General features: G+C 50.0%; 2 protein-coding genes across 4 annotated transcripts in view; both read left to right on the plus strand.

Annotated features, from left to right (window-relative positions):
* The window catches only part of mfsd8l1 (major facilitator superfamily domain containing 8-like 1), a 46,511-nt gene extending 25,450 nt beyond the window's left edge, over window positions 1–21,061 (plus strand). The window contains exons 13-14 of one of the 3 annotated variants that reach the window (XR_013548023.1): window positions 36–95; window positions 21,043–21,061. The gene's annotated coding sequence lies outside the window, so the exon portion shown is untranslated. Of the gene's footprint in view, window positions 1–35; window positions 2,595–21,042 lie in introns of those variants that run through there. The other 2 variants (XR_013548022.1, XM_078410917.1) reach the window with 2 other exon arrangements.
* LOC144599095 (transmembrane epididymal protein 1A-like) lies at window positions 2,859–4,200 on the plus strand. The gene has a single exon (XM_078409815.1). It carries the CDS (start codon window positions 2,859–2,861, stop codon window positions 3,843–3,845), a length of 987 nt encoding a protein of 328 aa, XP_078265941.1. The 3' UTR covers window positions 3,846–4,200.
* Window positions 21,062–21,863: the final 802 nt, after the last annotated feature.

Consider the following 21,863-nt stretch of genomic DNA (forward strand, 5'->3'; position numbering starts at 1 on the left):
CATGTAATAAATAACTAATTTAATTCTGATTTCAGTTCTCTTATAGAAAACTAGCAAATTTGTCTGCCTTAGGGCAACTTTAAAGGTCGAGCATCGTAAGTATTAACTTCACTCCCCGTGTCTTACCTGTACTTGCACCTATTTCCCCCCTCGCCCTCCCCTTCCACTTACATTCCTCCCTCTAGCTTCACAACTTCAACTCTGTTGTCTCCCACCATCTGCCTTTTCATTTCTGGCTTTTGTCCACCATCTGCCTCTCAAGACCCACCCTTCCTCTCACCTGTATCAACCTATTACCTGCCCTGCTTTGAGGCCCCTCCTCTTTTCAAGCTTTCTTTCTCCCCCCCCCCCCCCCCTCCCTCTCTCCTGCTAAAATCAGTCTGAAGAAGGGTCCCGACTTGAAACATCACTCCCTCATCCATCTAAACTCCAGTGAGTACAGGCCCAGTGCCGTCAAACGCTCATCATAGGTTAACCCACTCATTCCTGGGATCTTTCTTGTAAACCTCCTCTGGACCCTCTCCAGAGCCAGCACATTCTTCCTCAGATATTGCTCACAATACTCCAAATGCGGCCTGACCAGCGCCTTATAGAGTCTCAGCATTACATCCCTGTTTTTGTATACACGCCCTCTTGAAATAAATGCTAGCATTGAGTTAGCTTTCTTTACTACCGATTCGACTTTTTGTGAATCCTGCACCAGCACTCCCAAATCCCTCTGTACCTCCGATTTCTGGATTCTCACCCCATTTAGAAAAGAATCTACACCTTTATTCCTACTCCCAAAATACAAGACTCCACACTTTGCTCCACTATATTCCATCTGCCACTTCTCTGCCCACTCTCCCAACCTGTCCAAGCCCTTCTGCAGAGTCCCTGCTTTCTCTACACTACCTGCCCCTCCACACCTGCCAAACTGTGTTACATCCCTGTGACTACAGCACCCATAGTCAGGATGGAACCCAGGTTTCTGGTGCTGTGAGGCAGCAAATATCGCCGCACCACCTTGCCGCCCAAGACCTGTGTAGAGTTTGCACCTGAAGTGCCTGTTTCTCTGCTGGATGATTCTGTGACGTAAGAATGGTATATACGAGGAAAAATGCCATCTCCATACTTCTCTCCATGTCCCACAGCTCCTTGAAATGGATATCTACTGTCTCTTTATTCCTTGATTCCTTTAGCCCTAAGAGCTAAATCTAACTCTCTTGAAAACATCCTGTGAATTAGCCTCCACTGCCTTCTGTGATAGAGAATTCCACAGATTCACAACTCTGGTTGAAAAAGTTTTTCCTCATCTCAGTCCTAAATGGCCCACCCATTATTCTTAAACTGTGACCCCTGGTTCTGGACTTTCCCTCAACACGGGGAACATTTTTCCTGCATCCAACCTGTCCAATCCTTTAAGAATTGTATATGTTTCTATAAGCTACCCTCTCATCCTTCTAAATTCCAGTGAACATAAGCCCAGTCGATCCATTCTTTCAGCTCCTTGCCCCCAGTGGGAGTCCCGTTTTAATCAGGCGTGGGCTGGCAAGGGCCAGGAATCTATTAATTTTCCATTGCCAATCAAATGAGAAGTTTTGGTTTCTAACCAGTTAATAATTTCTGTGTTCACCAAACACAGAGAAATACTGGAGCAGGGAGGGGCAAGGGAATCAGATCAGCACTGCCTCACTGTGTCAAAGACCAAAGAGAAAATCCTTTAGGCAAAGCCCAAGAAAAAATCCCTTGCCTGGAACAATTTAGAACAGTTTAGAGATACAGCGCGGAAACAGGCCCTTCGGTCCACCGGGTCCGCGCCGACCAGCGATCCCTAACACTATCCTGCACCAACTAGGTACAATTTTCACATTTACCAAGCCAATTACCCCTCAAACCTATACGTCTTTGGAGTGTGGGAGGAAACTGAAGATCTCGGAGAAAACCCACGGGGAGAACGTACAAACTCCGTTCAGACAGCACCCGTCGTCGGGATGGAACCCGGGTCTCCGGCGCTGCATTCGCTGTGAGGCAGCAACTCTACCGCTGCGCCACCGTGACCGCCCTATAGAGGGGAGCAAAAGGAAAATGCATTCCATCCTTGCGTGTGTTACTGAAATTAGGTATTTTGAGCCAAATTTATTATCGTGGTTATTACTGGAGTATATTCCAAAATATTTTATATCTCTTATTCTTAAGTTGGAAAGGGTGCAGAAGATATTCAGCAGGATGTTAGTATCTGTGGGGAGAAGGAATGGGTAAGGTTTCAGGTTGAGACCCTTCTTCAGACTAGAATCAGGGGGAAATGGAAATGAGAGATATAGACGGTGATGTAGAGAGATATAGAACAAAAAATAGTCTGATGAAGGGTCTCGACCCAAAACGTCACCCATTCCTTCTCCCCAGAGATGGTGCCTGTCCCGCTGAGTTACTGCAGCATTTTATGTCTTATCTTCAGTTTAAACCAGTACCTGCAGTTCCTTCCTACACCAGGAAGTTACCTGGGCTTGTGGGGTTGAGGTGCAGGGAGAGGTTGGGCAGGCTGGGAGTTTTTTCTTTGGAGTGTAGGAGGCTGAGGGGTGATCTTGTTGAGGTGTACAAGATCATGAGGATCATGGATAAAGTGAACGCTCACAGTGTTTTCCCCAAGAAAAGAGGGTGGGTAGGGTATGGGGGAGGAGAGAGGGTGGAAGGGGAGGAGAGAGTTTGGGAGGGGAGGAGAGAGGGAATGAGAGAGTTTGGGAGGAGAGAGGGTGGACGGGGTGGGGAGAGGGAGGGAGGGAGGTAGGTGTGTCTCCAGTGTTGCATCCAGCACTGACTGCCCGATCCGGTCGGGCGGGTTGTGTGTGTGCTGTGTGTGAGTGAGTGAGCCCACGACCATGGGCACCTTCATCGGCCACATCTCCCCGGGGGTGGCGTTCTGCTCGTTCGGGCTGCTGTACGCGGTGCGGCTGTCGGCGTTGCTGGCTGGGGGTCAGGGGCAGGGATGTGCTGGGGGGCAGGGGTGTGCTGGGGGGTACCGGTGTGCGGTGTGTCAGGGGCAGGGACAGGGGCAGGATCAGGGCGGCGCGCCCCGGCACAGCCACAGGAGGAGGAGGATGTCTGGCCTGCGGGGCTGTGTGGCCAGGTTGCCGGCCGAGGGGGTGATGAAGGTGGTGTACAGCACCATGGCCGTGCTGGCTGAGTTCTTCTACCCACCAGGTGTGGACAAGCTGCAGCTGTACGAGGCTGGGCAGCCGGGCTCGCCGTTCCGACACCCCAGCGAGTGGCAGCACGCCACCATGTACGCCTACTTCGCCCTGAGCGGCTGGGTGGACATTGTCAGCCGCACCTGCCTACCTGGCCGCCTGCACCTGGCCGAGAGGGTGGCCATCGCCCTGGCCTTCTACATCGAGGCGTTGTTGCTGCTCCACCACACCCACGGCAAGCAGCAGGTGGAGAACGCCGTGCACTCTCTGCTACTCCTCGCCTGTCTCCTGGTCTGCCTGGTGCTGACGGTGGAGGTGTGGAGACCAGACGACCCCGTGCTGTGGATGGCCAAGACCTGGCTGGTGATGGTGAAGGGCAGCTGGCTGCTCCACTCGGCCTTCATCCTGTACCGGCCCTTCCTGGGGCAGCCGTGGCGGGACGGGGACATGGCCAACCTGATGTTCCTCACCAACTTCTTCTGCTGGCACCTGGCCCTCGACGCCCTGCTACTGCTGGCCATCTACCTGCTGACAGCCATGTGTCTACGCCGCTGCTACAACAAGGCGAGGCTGCCCCTCAACCTGGCCTCGCCCGACGGCACAGCATCCCGGGGAGACTACCACACAGTGAGGGCAGCCGAGGAGGAGACACACTTGCTGCAAGAGTGCCAACCCTGACACCCCCCCAACACCCCCTGGACCAACGTCGGTGCTTGGTGGGCAGGGCAGGGAAGAGGGCGAGAGATTCGACGCCAGAGGTGTGATCTGCTCTCCCTTGAACCTCACCTCCTCCCCCTACCCTCTCAATCCCCCTCCCCTACCCTCTCCATCCCCTCCCTCTACCCTCTCCATCCCCTCCCTCTACCCTCTCCATCCCCTCCCTCTACCCTCTCCATCCCCTCCCTCTACCCTCTCCATCCGCTCCCTCTACCCTCCCCACCCCCCTCTCCATCCCCCTCCCTCTACCATCTCCATCCCCCTACCCTCTCCATCCCCCTACCCTCTCCATCCCCCTCCCCTACCCTCTCCATCCCCCTCCCCTACCCTCTCCACCCCCCGCCCCCTACCCTCTCCATCCCCCTCCCTCTACCATCTCCATCCCCCTACCCTCTCCATCCCCCTACCCTCTCCATCCCCCTCCCCACCCTCTCCATCCCCCTCCCCCTACCCTCTGCATCCCCCTCCCCCTACCCTCTGCATCCCCCTCCTCCCCCTACCCTCTGCATCCCCCTCCTCCCCCTACCCTCTGCATCCCCCTCCTCCCCTACCCTCTCCATCCCCCTCCCCTCTCCATCCCCCTCCTCCCCTACCCTCTCCATCCCCCTCCCCTACCCTCTCCATCCCCCTCCCCTACTCTCTCCATCCCCCTACCCTCTCCATCCCCCTCCTCCCCTACCCTCTCCATCCCCTACCCTCTCCATCCTCCTCCCCCTCCCCTCTCCATCCCCCTCCCCTACCCTCTCCACCCCCCTCCCCTACCCTCTCCACCCCCCTCCCCTACCCTCTCCATCCCCCTCCCCTACTCTCTCCATCCCCCTACCCTCTCCATCCCCCTCCCCTACCCTCTCCACCCCCCCCCCCTACCCTCTCCATCCCCTCCCCTACCCTCTCCATCCCCTCCCCTACCCTCTCCATCCCCCTACCCTCTCCATCCCCTCCCCCCTACCCTCTCCATCCCCCTCCCCCTACCCTCTCCATCCCCTCCCCCCCCTACCCTCTTCATCCCCCCACCCTCTCCACCCCCCCCCCCCAAACCCTCCAACGAGCCTTTATTTATCATGTGGACTGACCACGGAACTATGACATTCCTACTTGCAGCAGACTTTCACGTAGAGTAATATCACAATCGATAGCACAATAAATCAATGATCGGTAATACTAGGTAACTATAATGGTGCAGGACTGGAGTCCGTATTGCAACCAAAGGACACAGTCCGCAGAAGATCACAGTTGCTGAGGTCAATGTTGTACAGAGTTCAAGAGCCTGATGGTTGCTGGGAAGAATCTGTCCCTGAACCTGGAGGTCACGGTTTTCAGACTCCTGTACCTTCTTCCCCATGGTAGCAGCGAGATGAGAGTGTGGCCAGGGTGGTGTGGGTCAGTGAGAGTGTGGCCAGGGTGGTGTGGGTCAGTGAGAGTGTGGCCAGGGTGGTGTGGGTCAGTGAGAGTGTGGCCAGGGTGGTGTGGGTCAGTGAGAGTGTGGCCAGGGTGGGGTGGGTCAGTGAGAGTGTGGCCAGGGTGGTGTGGGTCAGTGAGAGTGTGGCCAGGGTGGTGTGGGTCAGTGAGAGTGTGGCCAGGGTGGTGTGGGTCAGTGAAAGTGTGGCCAGGGTGGTGTGGGTCAGTGAGAGTGTGGCCAGGGTGGTGTGGGTCAGTGAGAGTGTGGCCAGGGTGGTGTGGGTCTCTGATGATGCTGGCTGCCTTTTTGAGGCAGCGCCTCCTGTAGATCCCTTTGATGGTGGGGGGGTCGGTACTAGGGTTGCCAACTGTCCTGTATTAGCCGGGACATCCCATATTTTGGGCTAAATTGGTTTGTCCCGTAAGGGACTGCCCTTGTCCCGTATTAGGCCCAGGGGGGCACTGTAAGGCCGGACACTGTAGGCTCGGACAGTGTAGGTCCGGAGGCCCGGGCGCCTCCTAACGGAGGTTGCATAGCAACCAGGCGGCCGCCATTGGTAAAGCTGGCTGGTTGAGGTCACGTGGGGTGCGGGGCGGTGACGTCACCCTTTGTCCCTTATTTGGGAGTGAGGAAGTTGGCAACCCTAGTGAGTACCCGTGATGGACTGGGCAGATGGTGGGTGGGTGGTGGGGGGGGGGGGGTCAGTACCCGCGATGGACAGGGCAGATGGTGGGGGGGGGGTCCAGTACCCCTGATGGCCGGGCAGTGTCCACCACTCTCTGTAGATCCCACATTCCAGGGCGTTGGAGTTACTGAACCTGGCCGTGATGCAACCAGTGAGGACTCTCTCTCCCGGACACCTGTATTAGTTTGACAGAGTGTGCTGCAACTTTTATATGTATAAACCTGAGTTTGTGACTTATTTTGCACTGTTTTCTAATTGACCCGTACGGCAGGATGGTTCAGACCTCCACATGTTGCAAACCGAACATCTTGAGCTGTTTACCTTTTATTACTTAAAATATATAATTAAATCAATTGATTTTAAACATTTTAAAGCAGCTGTTTACTCTTTGTGGAAGGAATGTTATGTTTGAAGATGCGCAAGTATTGCCAGCGAGCGTAATGATTCACTTTAATCTGAATGTTCACCTGGAAATTTAGTGGCTAATTTAACTATTGATTAAATATTCAATCGTTTGGATCATCTAGACTTAACCAATGTAGAGCAACACATCACATCAATGAATCGGAATAGTTTTCATCAGTTCACAAGACATAGGAGCAGAATTGGGCCATTCGGCCCATCGAATCTTCTCCACCATTCAATCATGGCTGATCTATCTTTCCCTCTCAACCCCATTCTCCTGCCTTCTCCCAATCTCCTTTGAACCCGTTACTAGTTAAGAACCTCAATCTCCACTTTAAAAATATCCAATGACTTGGCTGCCACTCCTGTCTGTGGCAGTGACTTCCACAGATTCACCTTACTCTGGCTCAAATAAATCCCCCCTCTCCATCCCATTTGAAAGTTTCTCTTCCATCCCTCTTCACTTCCAAATATACCAGTCTTTTTCTCGGCATCATGTTTGGCACTTACACTGTGTGCTGAAGGGCCTGTTCTTGTGCTGTTATTGCCACGCGTACAGATACAGTGAAAGTTTGTGTAGGAAGAAAACTGCAGATGCTGGTTAAAATCGAAGATAGACACAAGATGCTGGAGTAACTCAGCGGGTCAGGCAGCATCTCATGAAAGAAGGAATGGGTGATGTTTCGGGTCGAGACCCTTCTTCAGACTGATGTCAGGTGATGGGGCGGGACAAAGATAGAATGTAGTCGGAGACAGGAAGACTAGTGGGAGAACTGGGATGGGGGAGGGGATAGAGAAGGAAAGCAGGGACTATCTGAAGTTTAGGAAAAAAACTGCAGATGCTGGTTTAAATCTGTAGACGCAAAGTGCTGAAGTGCGGTCAGGCAGCATCTCAGGAGAGAAATCTGAAGAAGGGTTTCGACCTGAAACGTCACCCATTCCTTCTCTCCTGAGATGCTGCCTGTCCCACTGAGTTACTCCAGCATTTTGTGTCTACCTTCTACTATCTGAAGCTTGTTCTGCGCATTGTCCAGTCCAATCCCACTGTACATGAGGACAATAGATTAGGGTCGCCAACTGTCCCGTATTAGCCGGGACATCCCGTATTTTGGGCTAAATTAATTTGTCCCATAGAAACATAGAAAATAGGTGCAGGAGTAGGCCATTCGGCGCTTCGAGCCTGCACCGCCATTCAATATGATCATGGCTGATCATCCAACTCAGTATCCCGTACCTGCCTTCTCTCCATACCCCCTGATCCCTTTAGCCACAAGGGCCACATCTAACTCCCTCTTAAATATAGCCAATGAACTGGCCTCAACTACCTTCTGTGGCAGAGAATTCCACAGATTCACCACTCTGTGTGAAAAAAAACGTTCTCATCTCGGTCCTAAAAGACTTCCCCTTATCCTTAAACTGTGACCCCTTGTTCTGGACTTCCTCAACATCGGGAACAATCTTCCTGCATCTAGCCTGTCCAACCCCTTAAGAATTTTGTAAGTTTCTATAAGATCCCCCCTCAATCTTCTAAATTCCAGCGAATACAAGCCGAGTCTATCCAGTCTTTCTTCATATGAAAGTCCTGCCATCCCAGGAATCAATCTGGTGAACCTTCTCTGTACTCCCTCGATGGCAAGAATGTGCCCTTGTCCCGTATTCGTAGGGTTGCCAACGTCCTCATTCCCAAATACGGGACAAAGGGTGACGTCACCGCCCCGCGCCCCACGTGACCTCACCCAGCCAGTGGCCACGCGCTCCCGCTCCACCAATGGCGGCCGCCCGGGTCGGGCAGGAGCACGTGGCCGCTGGCTGGGTGAGGTCATGCGGGGCGCGGGGCGGTGACATCACCCTTTGTCCCATATTTGGGAGTGAGGAAGTTGGCAGCCCTACAATAGATCCTCTTGTGGAACGGCAGTTTAATGTAGATAAGTGTGAGGTTATTCACTTTGGAAGTAAGAATAGAAAGGCAGATTATTATCTGAATGGTGTCAAGTTAGGAGGAGGGGGAGTTCAACGAGATCTGGGTGTCCTAGTGCATCAGTCAATGAAAGGAAGCATGCAGGTACAGCAGGCAGTGAAGAAAGCCAATGGAATGTTGGCCTTCGTAACAAGAGGAGTTGAGTATAGGAGCAAAGAGGTCCTTCTACAGTTGTACCGGGCCCTGGTGAGACCGCACCTGGAGTACTGTGTGCAGTTTTGGTCTCCAAATTTGAGGAAGGATATTCTTGCTATGGAGGGCGTGCAGCGTAGGTTCACTAGGTTAATTCCCGGAATGGCGGGACTGTCGTATGTTGAAAGGCTGGAGCGATTGGGCTTGTATACACTGGAATTTAGAAGGATGAGGGGGGATCTTATTGAAACATATAAGATAATTAGGGGATTGGACACATTAGAGGCAGATAACATGTTCCCAATGTTGGGGGAGTCCAGAACAAGGGGCCACAGTTTAAGAATAAGGGGTAGGCCATTTAGAACGGAGATGAGGAAGAACTTTTTCAGTCAGAGGGTGGTGAAGGTGTGGAATTCTCTGCCTCAGAAGGCAGTGGAGGCCAGTTCGTTGGATGCTTTCAAGAGAGAGCTGGATAGAGCTCTTAAGGATAGCGGAGTGAGGGGGTATGGGGAGAAGGCAGGAACGGGGTACTGATTGAGAGTGATCAGCCATGATCGCATTGAATGGTGGTGCTGGCTCGAAGGGCTGAATGGCCTACTCCTGCACCTATTGTCTATTGTCTATTGGCACGCAGAGTCGCCACGTTCCAGCCCCGTCTGGGCCCAGGGAGATGTGCCTTCTCCTAGAGTCACAGTAATGTCCAGCAGCCGCCCCGCTGCTACTGTCTGCCAAGGTGACCATGTCCCGCTCACTTCCTGAACGCTGAATCTCCCAAACTCATGGTCTTTGATCGGGGAAATCAATGGGTCTGCAAACACTTCCACTTCTTCCCATCGGTCTAATCCAAATCACCATTCCTTTAGAACATATAACATCCAGCACAGGCACTCCATGGGCGCGCAGGTATTGTAGGGTAATTGGCTTGGGAAATGTAAAATAAATTGTCCCTAGTGTGTGTAGGACAGTGTTAGTGTGGGGGATCGCCGGTCGGCGTGGACCCGGTGGGCCGAAGGGGCCTGTTTCCGCTCTGTATCTCTAAACAAAAAAAGAACGGGCCCTTCGGCCCACACTGCTGGTGCTGAACATGATGCCTCGTTAAACTGATCTCATCTGCTTGTACGTGATCCACATCTCTCAACTTCCTGTGCTCCCATGTGCTATCTGGAAGCCTCTTTAACTTTACAGACATTTTCACTCAGACATCCAGCCAAGTGGCATTGGAGAGAGGGAGAGAGGGAGAGAGAGAGAGAGAGAGAGAGAGAAAGAGAGGGAGAGAGAGGGAAAGAGCGAGAAAGAGGGAGAGGGAGAGAGAGCGAGAGAAAGCAAGAGAGGGAGGGAGAGAGAGAGAGAGAGAGAGAGAGAGAGAGAGAGAGAGAGAGAGAGAGAGAGAGAGAGAGAAAAGAGCGTGAGGGAGAGAGAGAGAGAGAGAGAGAGAAAGCATGAGGGAGAGAGAGAGAGCGAGAGAAAGCGAGAGAGAGAGTGAGAGGGAGAGAGAGAGAAAGAGCATGAGGGAGAGAGAGAGAGGGAGAGAGTGAGAGAGTGAAAGAGCGAGAGAGAGTGAGAGAGAGCGAGAGAGAGAGAGAGAGTTAGAGGGAGAGAGAGAGAGGGAGAGAATGAGAGGGAGAGAGCATTAAAGAAACTTCCACAAAAGTAAGTGCAGTGGATCATCTCCACCTTGTCAAGGACAATAAGGGTTTAATAACAGTGGGCATGTTTACCCAGTCGCCCATATCCTAAGAATCAATGAAGGACATTTGGACAGGTGCATGGATAGAACAGGTGTGGAGGGATACGAGACCAAGTGGACACGTTGGGCCCAAACCTCTCCTGCATTGATGCAGCACCCTCTCCTCCCCTCTCCCTCCCCTCCCCCTCCCACCCCCCTCCCCCCCCCCACTCCACTCCATCCACCTCAACCCCCCTTATCCCTCCCTCCCTCCCCCTCCCTCCCTAGGAGATAAGATTTAAACTTTAAAACGTGAATAACTTAAAAAATATAACACCAATTTCAATGAAACGTCTTCCATTAGCACCAAAGGGACGACGGTGAGTAAGGTGGGCCTAAAATTGTCGCGCTATCGTGTACCGTCTTGGCTGTAGTTTAGGAACAAACAAACAAACAAACGAGAGTTTTAGTATATAGATGGGCCAAATGCAGACAGCTGCGACTGGTGTAGATGGGGCAACTTGGCCGACATGGGCAGGTTGGGCCGAAGGGCCTGTTTCCACGCTGTATGACTCTATGACAATAACTCTATGTCACTAAAGATTCTAAAAATGCATGAATTATTCCCCACTAAAATGAATGAATGGTTTGGTGGAAACCAATAATGTCACAGCTACAATCAACGTCAAAAAGGGTCCCGATCCCAAACGTCATTTGTTCATTTTCCTCCACAGATGCTGCCTGATCCTCTGAATTCCTCCAGCACTTTGTATTTTGCTCAGGACTCCAGCATCTGCAGTTCCTTGTGTCTGCAGGGAATGGTTTGAGCCATGGGTTTCTCAAATGTTACGGGTCGTGAAACCTATCTAGTATTTGTTTGTAGTTAAGTGAAGGTAGTTATCGAATAGTCGTATAATAAACATCAACCGCATTGAATAATGTGTGTGTCTTAGAGGAAGACATTAGGGCCAGCCAGTAAAGTAGAAGTCATTCCAGTGAACGATTGCATTTACTTTATACTTCTCGCCTTGAGAAAATAAACCCAATAACGGAAAAAGACGTTGATAACAAAAGGCTGTTTATTTTTGCGTGGTGGAAGTGTTTGATTAGAAACAATAGGTTTGTAAGACATTGCTATTCCGAGTAGCTGTGAGCAAGCATTGCCCTGTTGTTTGTTGTGGGTGAAACCTCATGGAGACCAAAAGCATTAGACATCAAAACAGAAGGTGTTGAAAACACTCGGCAGGGCGGGCAACCTCTGTGCACGGGGAAACACAGCCAACATTTCAGCTGAAAGACCCTCCACGCTTTCAATCGATACCAACACGAGTGATTGCAATGGAGATTTTTTTCCATCTATTGTTCCCTGATCAGTTATTCCTGGCTCAATAAGTTTACATGTCTAGGAAAGAACTGCAGATGCTGGTTTACACCTAAGATGGACACAAAAAGCTGCAGTGACTCAGCTCTCTGGAGAGAGCTAGATAGAGCTCCTAAGGATAGCGGAGTCAGGGGGTATGGGGAGAAGGCAGGAACGGGGTACTGATTGAGAATGATCAGCCATGATCACATTGAATGGCGGTGCTGGCTCGAAGGGCCGAATGGCCTCCTCCTGCACCTATTGTCTATTACATATAACATATAACAACTACAGCATGGAAACAGGCCTGTCCGGCCCTACCAGTCCACGCCGACCATTCTCCCTGACCTAGTCTCATCTACCTGCACTCAGACCATAACCCTCTAATCCCCTCTCATCCATATACCTATCCAATTTACTCTTAAATAATAAAATCGAGCCAGCCTCCACCACTTCCACCGGAAGCCCATTCCATACAGCCACAACCCTCTGAGTAAAGAAGTTCCCCCTCATGTTACCCCTAAACCTTTGTCCCTCAATTCTGAAGCTATGTCCCCTTGTTGGAATCTTCCCCACTCTCAAAGGGAAAAGCCTACCCACGTCAACTCTGTCCGTCCCTCTCAAAATTTTAAAAACCTCTATCAAGTCCCCCCTCAACCTTCTACGCTCCAAAGAATAAAGACCCAACCTGTTCAACCTCTCTCTGTAGCCTAAGTGCTGAAACCCAGGCAACATTCTAGTAAATCTCCTCTGTACCCTCTCCATTTTGTCGACATCCTTCCTATAATTTGGCGACCAGAACTGCACACCATACTCCAGATTCGGCCTCACCAATGCCCTGTACAATTTCAACATTACATCCCAACTTCTATACTCGATGCTCTGATTTATAAAGGCAAGCATACCAAACGCCTTCTTCACCACCCTATCCACATGAGATTCCACCTTCAGGGAACAATGCACAGTTATTCCCAGATCCCTCTGTTCCACTGCATTCCTCAATTCCCTACCATTTACCCTGTACGTCCTATTTTGATTTGTCCTACCAAAATGCAGCACCTCACACTTATCAGCATTAAACTCCATCTGCCATCTTTCAGCCCACCCTTCCAAAAGGCCCAAGTCTCTCTGTAGACTTTGAAAATCTACCTCACTATCAACTACTCCACCTATCTTAGTATCATCTGCATATTTACTAATCCAATTTGCCACACCATCATCCAGATCATTAATGTAAATGACAAACAACAGTGGACCCAACACAGATCCTTGGGGCACTCCACTAGACACTGGCCTCCAACCTGACATACAATTGTCAACCGTTACCCTCTGGTATCTCCCATTCAGCCATTGTTGAATCCATCTTGCAACCTCACTATTAATACCCAACGATTTAACCTTCTTAATCAACCTTCCATGTGGAACCTTGTCAAATGCCTTACTGAAGTCCATATAGACAACATCCACAGCCTTGCCCTTATCAATTTCCCTGGTAACCTCTTCAAAAAATTCAAGAAGATTAGTCAAACATGACCTTCCAGGCACAAATCCATGTTGACTGTTTCTAATCAGGCCTTGATTATCCAAATAATTATATATATTGTCCCTAAGTATCTTTTCCATTAATTTTCCCACCACAGACGTCAAACTAATAGGTCTATAATTGCTAGGTTTACTTTTAGAACCTTTTTTAAACAAAGGCACAACATGCGCAATGCGCCAATCTTCCGGCACCATCCCTGTTTCTAATGACGTTTGAAATATTTCCGTCATAGCCCCTGCTATTTCTGCACTAACTTCCCTCAATGTCCTAGGGAATATCCTATCAGGACCTGGAGACTTATCCACTTTTATATTCTTCAAAAGTGTCCGTACCTCCTCTTCTTTAATCCTCCTAATTCCCATCACTACTCTACTTGTTTCGCTTACCTCACATAATTCAATATCCTTCTCCTCGGTAAATACCGAAGAAAAGAAATTGTTTAATATCTCCCCCATTTCTTCCGGCTCAGCACATAGCTGTCCACTCTGACTCTCTAATGGACCAATTTTATCCCTCACTATCCTTTTGCTATTGACATATCTGTAGAACCCCTTGGGGTTTACTTTTACATTACTTGCCAAAGCAGCCTCATATCTTTTTTTCGCTTTTCTAATTTCCTTTTTAAGATTCCTTTTACATTCTTTATATTCCTCAAGAACTTCATTTACTCCCTGCCGCTTATATTTATTGTATATCTCCCTCTTTTTCCGAACCAAGTGTCCAATTTCCCTGGAAAACCACGGCTCTTTCAAATTATTATTCTTTCCTTTCCACCGAACAGGGACATAAAGACTCTGTACTCTCAAAATTTCACCTTTAAATATCCTCCATTTCTCTATTATATCCTTTTCATAAAACAACAATTTCCATTTCACTCCTTTTAAATCCTTTCTCATCTCCTCAAAATTAGCCTTTCTCCAATCCAAAATCTCAACCCTTGGTCCAGATTTGACCTTCTCCATAATGATATTGAAACTAATGGCATTATGATCACTAGACCCAAAGTGCTCCTCAACACATACCTCCGTCACCTGACCCATCTCATTTCCTAACAGGAGGTCCAACACTGCCCCTTCTCTGGTAGGCACCTCTACGTATTGCTGCAAAAAACTATCCTGCACACATTTTACAAACTCCAAACCATCCAGCCCTTTAACAGAATGTGATTCCCAGTCTATATACGGAAAATTGAAATCACCCACAATCACCACTCTGTGCTTACTACTAATATCTGCTATCTCCTTACATATTTGCTCTTCCAATTCTCGTTCCCTATTTGGCGGTCTATAATACACCCCTATAAGTGTTGCTAAACCTTTCTCATTTCTGAGTTCCATTGAAGTTCTATTGAAGTTTAGATACTGTATGTCTTGTAAAGTGTAATTGCTTGTTCCTGTACTAGTGCGCTCTGTGTTAGGCACCTCTCTTGTTACCCAGCGTGGCTCTCAATTGTTTAGGTTAGTTTAGAGATACTGTACGGAAACAGTCCCTTCGGCCCACTGATTCCATGCCGCCCATCAGTCACCCATTCACGTTAGTTCTCTGTTATCCCGCTTTCTCTTCCACTCCCTACACACGAGGCGCAATTTACATCAGGCCCATTAACCGGCAAACCTGCACGTCTTTGGGATGTAGTTTAGTTTAGTGTAGAGATACAGCGTGGAAACAGGCCCTTCGGCCCAACAAGTCCGCGCCGATCAATAAGCCCTACACTAACACTATCCTAAACACTAGGGCCAATTTACAATCTTTATCAAAGCCAATTAACCTACAAACCTGCACGTCTTTGGAGAGTGGAAGGAAAACGAAGCACCCGGAAAAAACCCACGCAGGTCACGGGGAGAACCTGCAAACTCCGTGCAGACAGCACTTGAAACTAAATGAATCAATAAGTTAATGTTTTATTTACTTCAAAAGACTCTTGACTGCAAATAAATGATGGCACCAATCAGCAGGTCAGAATGTAGAAAGAGGTAGACTTCCTGATGGTTCTCACCATTTGCTGTTTTTATCCCTGATTTCCAGCATTATCAGTTTGCTGATTGTTGTCATACTGTTAGGGTTGCCAACTTCCTCACACCCAAATACGGGACAAAGAGTGACGTCACCGCCCCGCGCCCTACGTGACCTCACCCAGCCAGCGGCCAGGTGCTCCCTCCCGGCCCGGGCGGCCGCCATTGGTGGAGCGGGAGCACGTGGCCGCTGGCTGGGTGAGGTCACGTGGGGCGCGGGGCGGTGACGACACCCTTTGTCCCTTATTTGGGAGTGAGGAAGTTGGCAACCCTACTAATACGGTACAATGGCGGTCCCGTACGCGGACAAACTAGCCCAAAATACGGGATGTCCCGGCTAATACAGGACAGTTGGCAACCTTAATCTATTGTCCTCATGTACATTACCCTAACTTGGGTAATACGACCCTAACCTACGTGTCGTATCCATGACGAAATACATCAGAAGACAAAGGTGCTTTTATTCTCTGAGTGCAACTGTGTTAATCCATTTGCTTCCTCCAAAGCATTGAGCAATTGTTTAAAGCATGTTACTAATGCCAACAAGAGATAATGCTGGAAGAACTCAAGGGGTCAGGCAACATCTCTGGAGGGAAATGGGCCAGTGATGGTTTAGAGTATGAAGAGGTTCCCCACCCGAAACGTCACCCATCCATGCTCTCCACAGATGCTGCCTGACCCGCTGAGTTACTCCAGCACTCTGTGAAACGTCGCCTATCCATGCTCTCCACAGATGCTGCCTGACCCGCTGAGTTACTCCAGCACTCTGTGAAACGTCACCTATCCATGTTCTCCACAGATGCTGCCTGACCCGCTGAGTTACTCCAGCACTCTGTGAAACGTCGCCTATCCATGTTCTCCACAGATGCTGCCTGCTGCATCACTAATGATAGAGTGTGACCATGATGTGTCAACACCATGACCCAATGAAACTCACTGACCAACATCCACCATGCATGTGCCACCACCGCCAGGCAATTGACCATCGCCACTCACAGTGAATCAATGACCACCAGTCATGCATTGACCAACAGTCATGCATTGACCAGCAGTCAACCAATGACCAGCAGTCATGCATTGACCAACAGTCATGCATTGACCAGCAGTCAACCAATGACCAGCAGTCATGCATTGACCAACAGTCATGCATTGACCAGCAGTCAACCAATGACCAGCAGTCATGCATTGACCAACAGTCATGCATTGACCAGCAGCAACAAGTTATCCATTTACCGTATACACGCACACACATACACAGACACACACACACACACACACACACACACACACACACACACACACACACACACACACACACACACACACACACACACACACACACACGTTTCATGTGAGGACCCATCTTTAGACATGCTGAGCAAATTTGCTGAGCAAAAAGTTACTAATTAAAGTCAGTGAATAAAATGTCGTTATTTGAACTCCTGCCATGCACTCCTGTCAACCAGGGCCAATGGAAATTGCCCGCTATCAGTCTGCATTATAAACATCGTACAGCAATCACAGCTAGCCCATAATATCCAAACATCACCAGTTACAAACCAGTTGTGCAGCTTTGACATGGGAGTGTTTGCATGTGCAGCCTCACAGTTATCCATTCATGCTTTTACACTTGACGTTTCATTTAGATTTCGATTTTTTAGATTTAGAGATACAGCGCGGAGACAGGCCCTTCGGCCCACCGGGTCCGCGCCGCCCAGCGATCCCCGCACATTAACACTATCCTACAAAGTCAGCATGGATTTATGAAAGGCAAATCATGCCTGACGAATCTTATAGAATTTTTCGAGGATGTAACTAGTACAGTGGATAAGGGAGAACCAGTCGATGTGTTATATCTGGACTTTCAGAAGGCCTTCGACAAGGTCCCACATAGGAGATTGGGGTACAAACTTAAAGCACACGGTATTGGGGGTTCAGTGTTGAGGTGGATAGAGAATTGGTTGGCGGACAGGAAGCAAAGAGTAGGAATAAACGGGTCCTTTTCGGTATGGCAGGCAATGACTAGTGGGGTACCGCAAGGCTCAGTGCTGGGACCCCAGTTATTTACAATATATATTAATGATTTGGACGAGGGAATTGAATGCAATATCTCTAAGTTTGCGGATGACACGAAGCTGGGTGGCAGTGTTAGCTGTGAGGAGGATGCTAGGAGGCTGCAGAGTGACTTGGATAGATTAGGAGAGTGGGCAAATGCATGGCAGATGCAATATAATATGGATAAATGTGAGGTTATCCACTTTGGCGGCAAGAACAGGAAAGCAGAGTATTACCTGAACGGTGACCGATTGGGAGAAGGGGAGATGCAACGTGACCTGGGTGTCATGGTGCACCAGTCATTGAAAGCAAGCGTGCAGGTGCAGCAGGCAGTGAAGAAAGCGAATGGTATGTTGGCATTCATAGCAAGAGGATTTGAGTATAGGAGCAGGGAGGTTCTGCTGCAGTTGTACAGGGCCTTGGTGAGACCGCACCTGGAGCATTGTGTACTGTTTTGGTCTCCTAATCTGAGGAAAGACATTCTAGCCTTAGAGGGAGTACAGAGAAGGTTCACCAGATTGATCCCTGGGATGGCAGGACTTTCATATGAAGAAAGACTGGATAGACTGGGCTTGTACTCGCTGGAATTTAGAAGACTGAGGGGGGATCTTATTGAAACATATAAAATTCTTAAGGGGTTGGAGAGGCTAGATGCGGGAAGATTGTTCCCGATGTTGGGGAAGTCCAGAACCAGGGGTCACAGCTTAAGGATAAGGGGGAAGTCTTTTAGGACCGAGATGAAAAAACATTTCTTCACACAGAGAGTGGTGAGTCTGTGGAATTCTCTGCCACAGAAGGTAGTTGAGGCCAGTTCATTGGCTATATTTAAGAGGGAGTTAGATGTGGCCCTTGTGGCTAAAGGGATCAGGGGGTATGGAGAGAAGGCAGGTACAGGTTACTGAGCTGGATGATCAGCCATGATCATATTGAATGGCGGTGCAGGCTCGAAGGGCCGAATGGCCTACTCCTGCACCTATTTTCTATGTTTCTATGTTTCTATGCCCTTCGAGCCAGCACCGCCATTCATTGTGATCATGGCTGATCATCCACAATCAGTAACCCGTGCCTGCCTTCTCCCCATATCCCTTGAATCCGCTAGCCCCTGGAGCTCTATCTAACTCTCTTTAAAATTCATCCAGTGAATCAGCCTCCACTGCCTTCTGTGGCAGAGAATTCCACAAATTCACAACTCTCTGGGTTATGGGGTTAGGGAGACAAAGATCAGCCATGATTGAGTGGTCGAGTGGACTCGATGGGCCAAATGGCCTAATTCGGCTCCAATAACGTGAACTTATGAGCTTACTATCGCTGGTATTTGTCAGTACATTGCAGGTATGTGGGAGTGCCGGGGTTTAAAGTGTGTTATAACAAGGGGGCTGGCTATCAGAAGCAATCTGTGCCAGATGTAATTAAAGCACACTAATGAGATTAGGCCCGTGTGATCAGATTGCAACAGCCTGGTCTTGTTGGTTGTAGACAAGGTTCATACATAACTCGCACAGACGAGGTCAATAATACAAGCTGAATGTACCGGGCCAGCCCACTCAAACGCTGTGAAATGTAGAAACATAGAAAATAGGTGCAGGAGGAGGCCACTTGGCCCTTCGAGCCAGCACTGCCATTCATTGTGATCATGGCTGATCATCCACAATCAGTAACCCGTGCCTGCCTTCTCCCCATATCCCTTGATTCCGCTAGCCCCTAGAGCTCTATCAAACTCTTTAAAATTCATCCAGTGAATTGGCCTCCACTGCCCTCTGTGGCAGAGAATTCCACAAATTCACAACTCTCTGGGTGAAAAAGTTTCTTCTCACCTCAATTTTTAATGGCCTCCCCTTTATTCTTAGACCGTGGCCCCTGGTTCTGGGCTCCCTCAACATTGGGAACATCTTTCCTACATCTATCTTGTCCAGTCCTTTCATAATTTTATACGTCTCTATAAGAAGGTTGAACAACTTCAGGGGAAAGTTCGTGTATTTTCATTCATTGGTGCCTGATGGCAGAGTTTTGTCAGGTCGACATCCATGTCAGTTGTCTTAATTCATCCACAATCTAATGATGATATTAATTGGTATTTGTTTCTTATTGAAGAAGGGTCTCGACCCAAAATGTCACCCATTCCTTCTCTCCAGAGATGCTGCCTGTCCCGCTGAGTTACTCCAGCAGTTTGTGTCTATCTTTGGTTTATTATTGTACCGAAATACAGAGAAAAGCTTTGCTGAGTTGAATCGCAAATGCAGCGGGTGGAGCTGCTGCCTCACAGCGCCAGAGACCCGGGATCCATCCTGACTACAGCTGCTGTCTGTACGGAGTTTGTACGCTCTCCCCGTGACCTGCGTGGGTTTTCTCCGGGTGCTCCAGTTTACTCCCATGTTCCAAAGGCGTGCAGGTATTCTAGGTTAAATAGCTTTGGTAAAAATCGTGTGTAGGATAGTATTAGTGTACGGGGTGATCGCTGGCCGGCGCGGACCCGGTGGGTCAGAGGGTCTGTTTTCGCGCTGTATCACTAAACTAAAATAAACTAAACAAAGGAAAAGAGGTTTAAGCTAGTGGAAAGATTGTATTTGATGATATTAGATCCTCCTTTGGAAGCTGCATGCACAGACGTGCCTGATTTTGCATCATCTCTGAAGAAGGGTCTCGACCCGAAACGTCACCCATTCCTTCTCTCCACAGATGCTGCCTGACCCGCTGAGTTACTCCAGCACTCTGTGAAACGTCACCTATCCATGTTCTCCACAGATGCTGCCTGACCCGCTGAGTTACTCCAGCATTTTGTGTCTGCCATGTGTTTTTAACCGCAGGTTGCAGTGATATTTCATCAGGGCGGCGCAGCGGGTGGAGCTGCTGCTTCACAGCGCCAAAGACCCGGGTTCAATCCCGACCTCGGGTGCTGTCTGTGTGGAGTTTGCACGTTCTCCCTGTGACTGCGTGGGTTTCCCCCGGGTGATCCGGTTTCCTCCCACATCCCAAAGACGTGCGGATTTGTGGGTTAATTTGCCCCTCTGTAAATTGGCCCCTAGTGCGTAGGGAGTGGATGAGAAAGTGGGATCGATGGGCGGGGTGGACTCGGTGGTGGGCGTGGACTCGATGGTCGGCGTGGACTCGGTGGTGGGCGTGGACTCGGTGGTGGGCGTGGACACGGTGGGCGGCGTGGAATCGGTGGTCGGCGTGGACTCGGTGGTGGGCGTGGACGCGGTGGGCGGCGTGGACTCGGTGGTCGGCGTGGACTCGGTGGTGGGCGTGGACTCGGTGGGCGGCGTGGACTCGGTGGTGGGCGTGGACTCGGTGAGCGGCGTGGACACGGTGGGCGGCGTGGACACGGTGGGCGGCGTGGACACGGTGGGTGGCGTGGACACGGTGGGCGGCGTGGACTCGGTGGTGGGCGTGGACTCGGTGGGCCGCACGACCTGATTCCATGCTGCATCTTTCAATCAATCGAGAAATTTCTCCAGTCAAAGCACAGAGGGTGGCGGGTGTGTGGAACGAGCTGCCAGAGGAGGTAGAAACATAGAAAATAGGTGCAGGAGTAGGCCATTTGGCCCTTCGAGCCAGCACCGCCATTCAATGTGATCATGGCTGATCACTTAAAAATCAGTTCCTGCTTTTCCCCCCATAATTCCTTGATTCCTTTAGCACTAAGGGCTAAATGTAACTCTCTCTTGAGATAGTTGAGGCAGGGATTATCACAGCATTTAAAACACATTTGGACAGACCTGTGGACAGGAATGGTTTTGAGGGATATGGGACTAGTGTTGGTCAGCATGGCCGGGATGGGACGAAGGGCAGTGTGACTCTAGGACTATCTCTGTACCTGGCCTCCTACACAGTCTAGCGATACAGCACGGAAACAGGCCCTTCGGCCCACCGGGTCCGCGCCGACCAGCGACCCCCGCACATTAACACTATCTTATACCCACTAGGGACGATTTTTACATTTACCAAGCCAATTAACCTGCAAACCTGCACGTCTTTGGAGTGTGGGAGGAAACCGAAGATCTCGGAGAAAACCCACGCAGGTCACGGGGAGAACGTGCAAACTCCGTACAGACAGAGCCCGTAGTCGGGATGGAACCCGGGTCTCCGGTGCTGTGAGGCAGCAACTCTACCGCTGGGCCACTGTGCAACACTGACAACAATGAACCTTCTGTCTCCGACCTTATCCTTCATCAGATTAACAATGTCACATCACCAGCTATTTTAGACTTACATTTCCAGTTCTGTAATCTCCCTCAATTCATTGGTTGATCTTGGAAACGATTTGGTTGCCACACCCCATTGTGAAGGGGGGAGGGATTGGGTGGTGACGCTGAGAAACAGGGTGTGGGTGTGTACACTGAGACTGTTGATCATTGTGGCTGCTGCCCTACATGATGGAAACATCCCCTGCACATAATGTCACGTCCCCTGGCCCAGGGGAAGAGAATCCTCAAAAGATGGACACAGAGTGCTGGAGTAACTCAGCGGGTCAGGCAGCGTCTGTGGAGAACGTGGATAGGTGACGTTTCACAGAGTGCTGGAGTAACTCAGCGGGTCAGGCAGCATCTGTGGAGAGAAGGAATGGGTGACGTTTCACAGAGTGCTGGAGTAACTCAGCGGATCATATCATATACATACAGCCGGAAACAGGCCTTTTCGGCCCTCCAAGTCCGTGCCGCCCAGTGATCCCCGTACATTAACACTATCCTACACCCACTAGGGACAATTTTTTTTTTTTTACATTTACCCAGCCAATTAACCTACA

Source organism: Rhinoraja longicauda, chromosome 13, assembly GCF_053455715.1.
Source record: "Rhinoraja longicauda isolate Sanriku21f chromosome 13, sRhiLon1.1, whole genome shotgun sequence".
Classification (NCBI taxonomy): Eukaryota; Metazoa; Chordata; class Chondrichthyes; order Rajiformes; family Arhynchobatidae; genus Rhinoraja; species Rhinoraja longicauda.

What these genes read in the sequence shown, in the direction of transcription:
- LOC144599095 (XM_078409815.1), top strand. Translation starts at nt 2,859, where the DNA reads ATGGGCACCTTCATCGGCCACATCTCCCCGGGGGTGGCGTTCTGCTCG.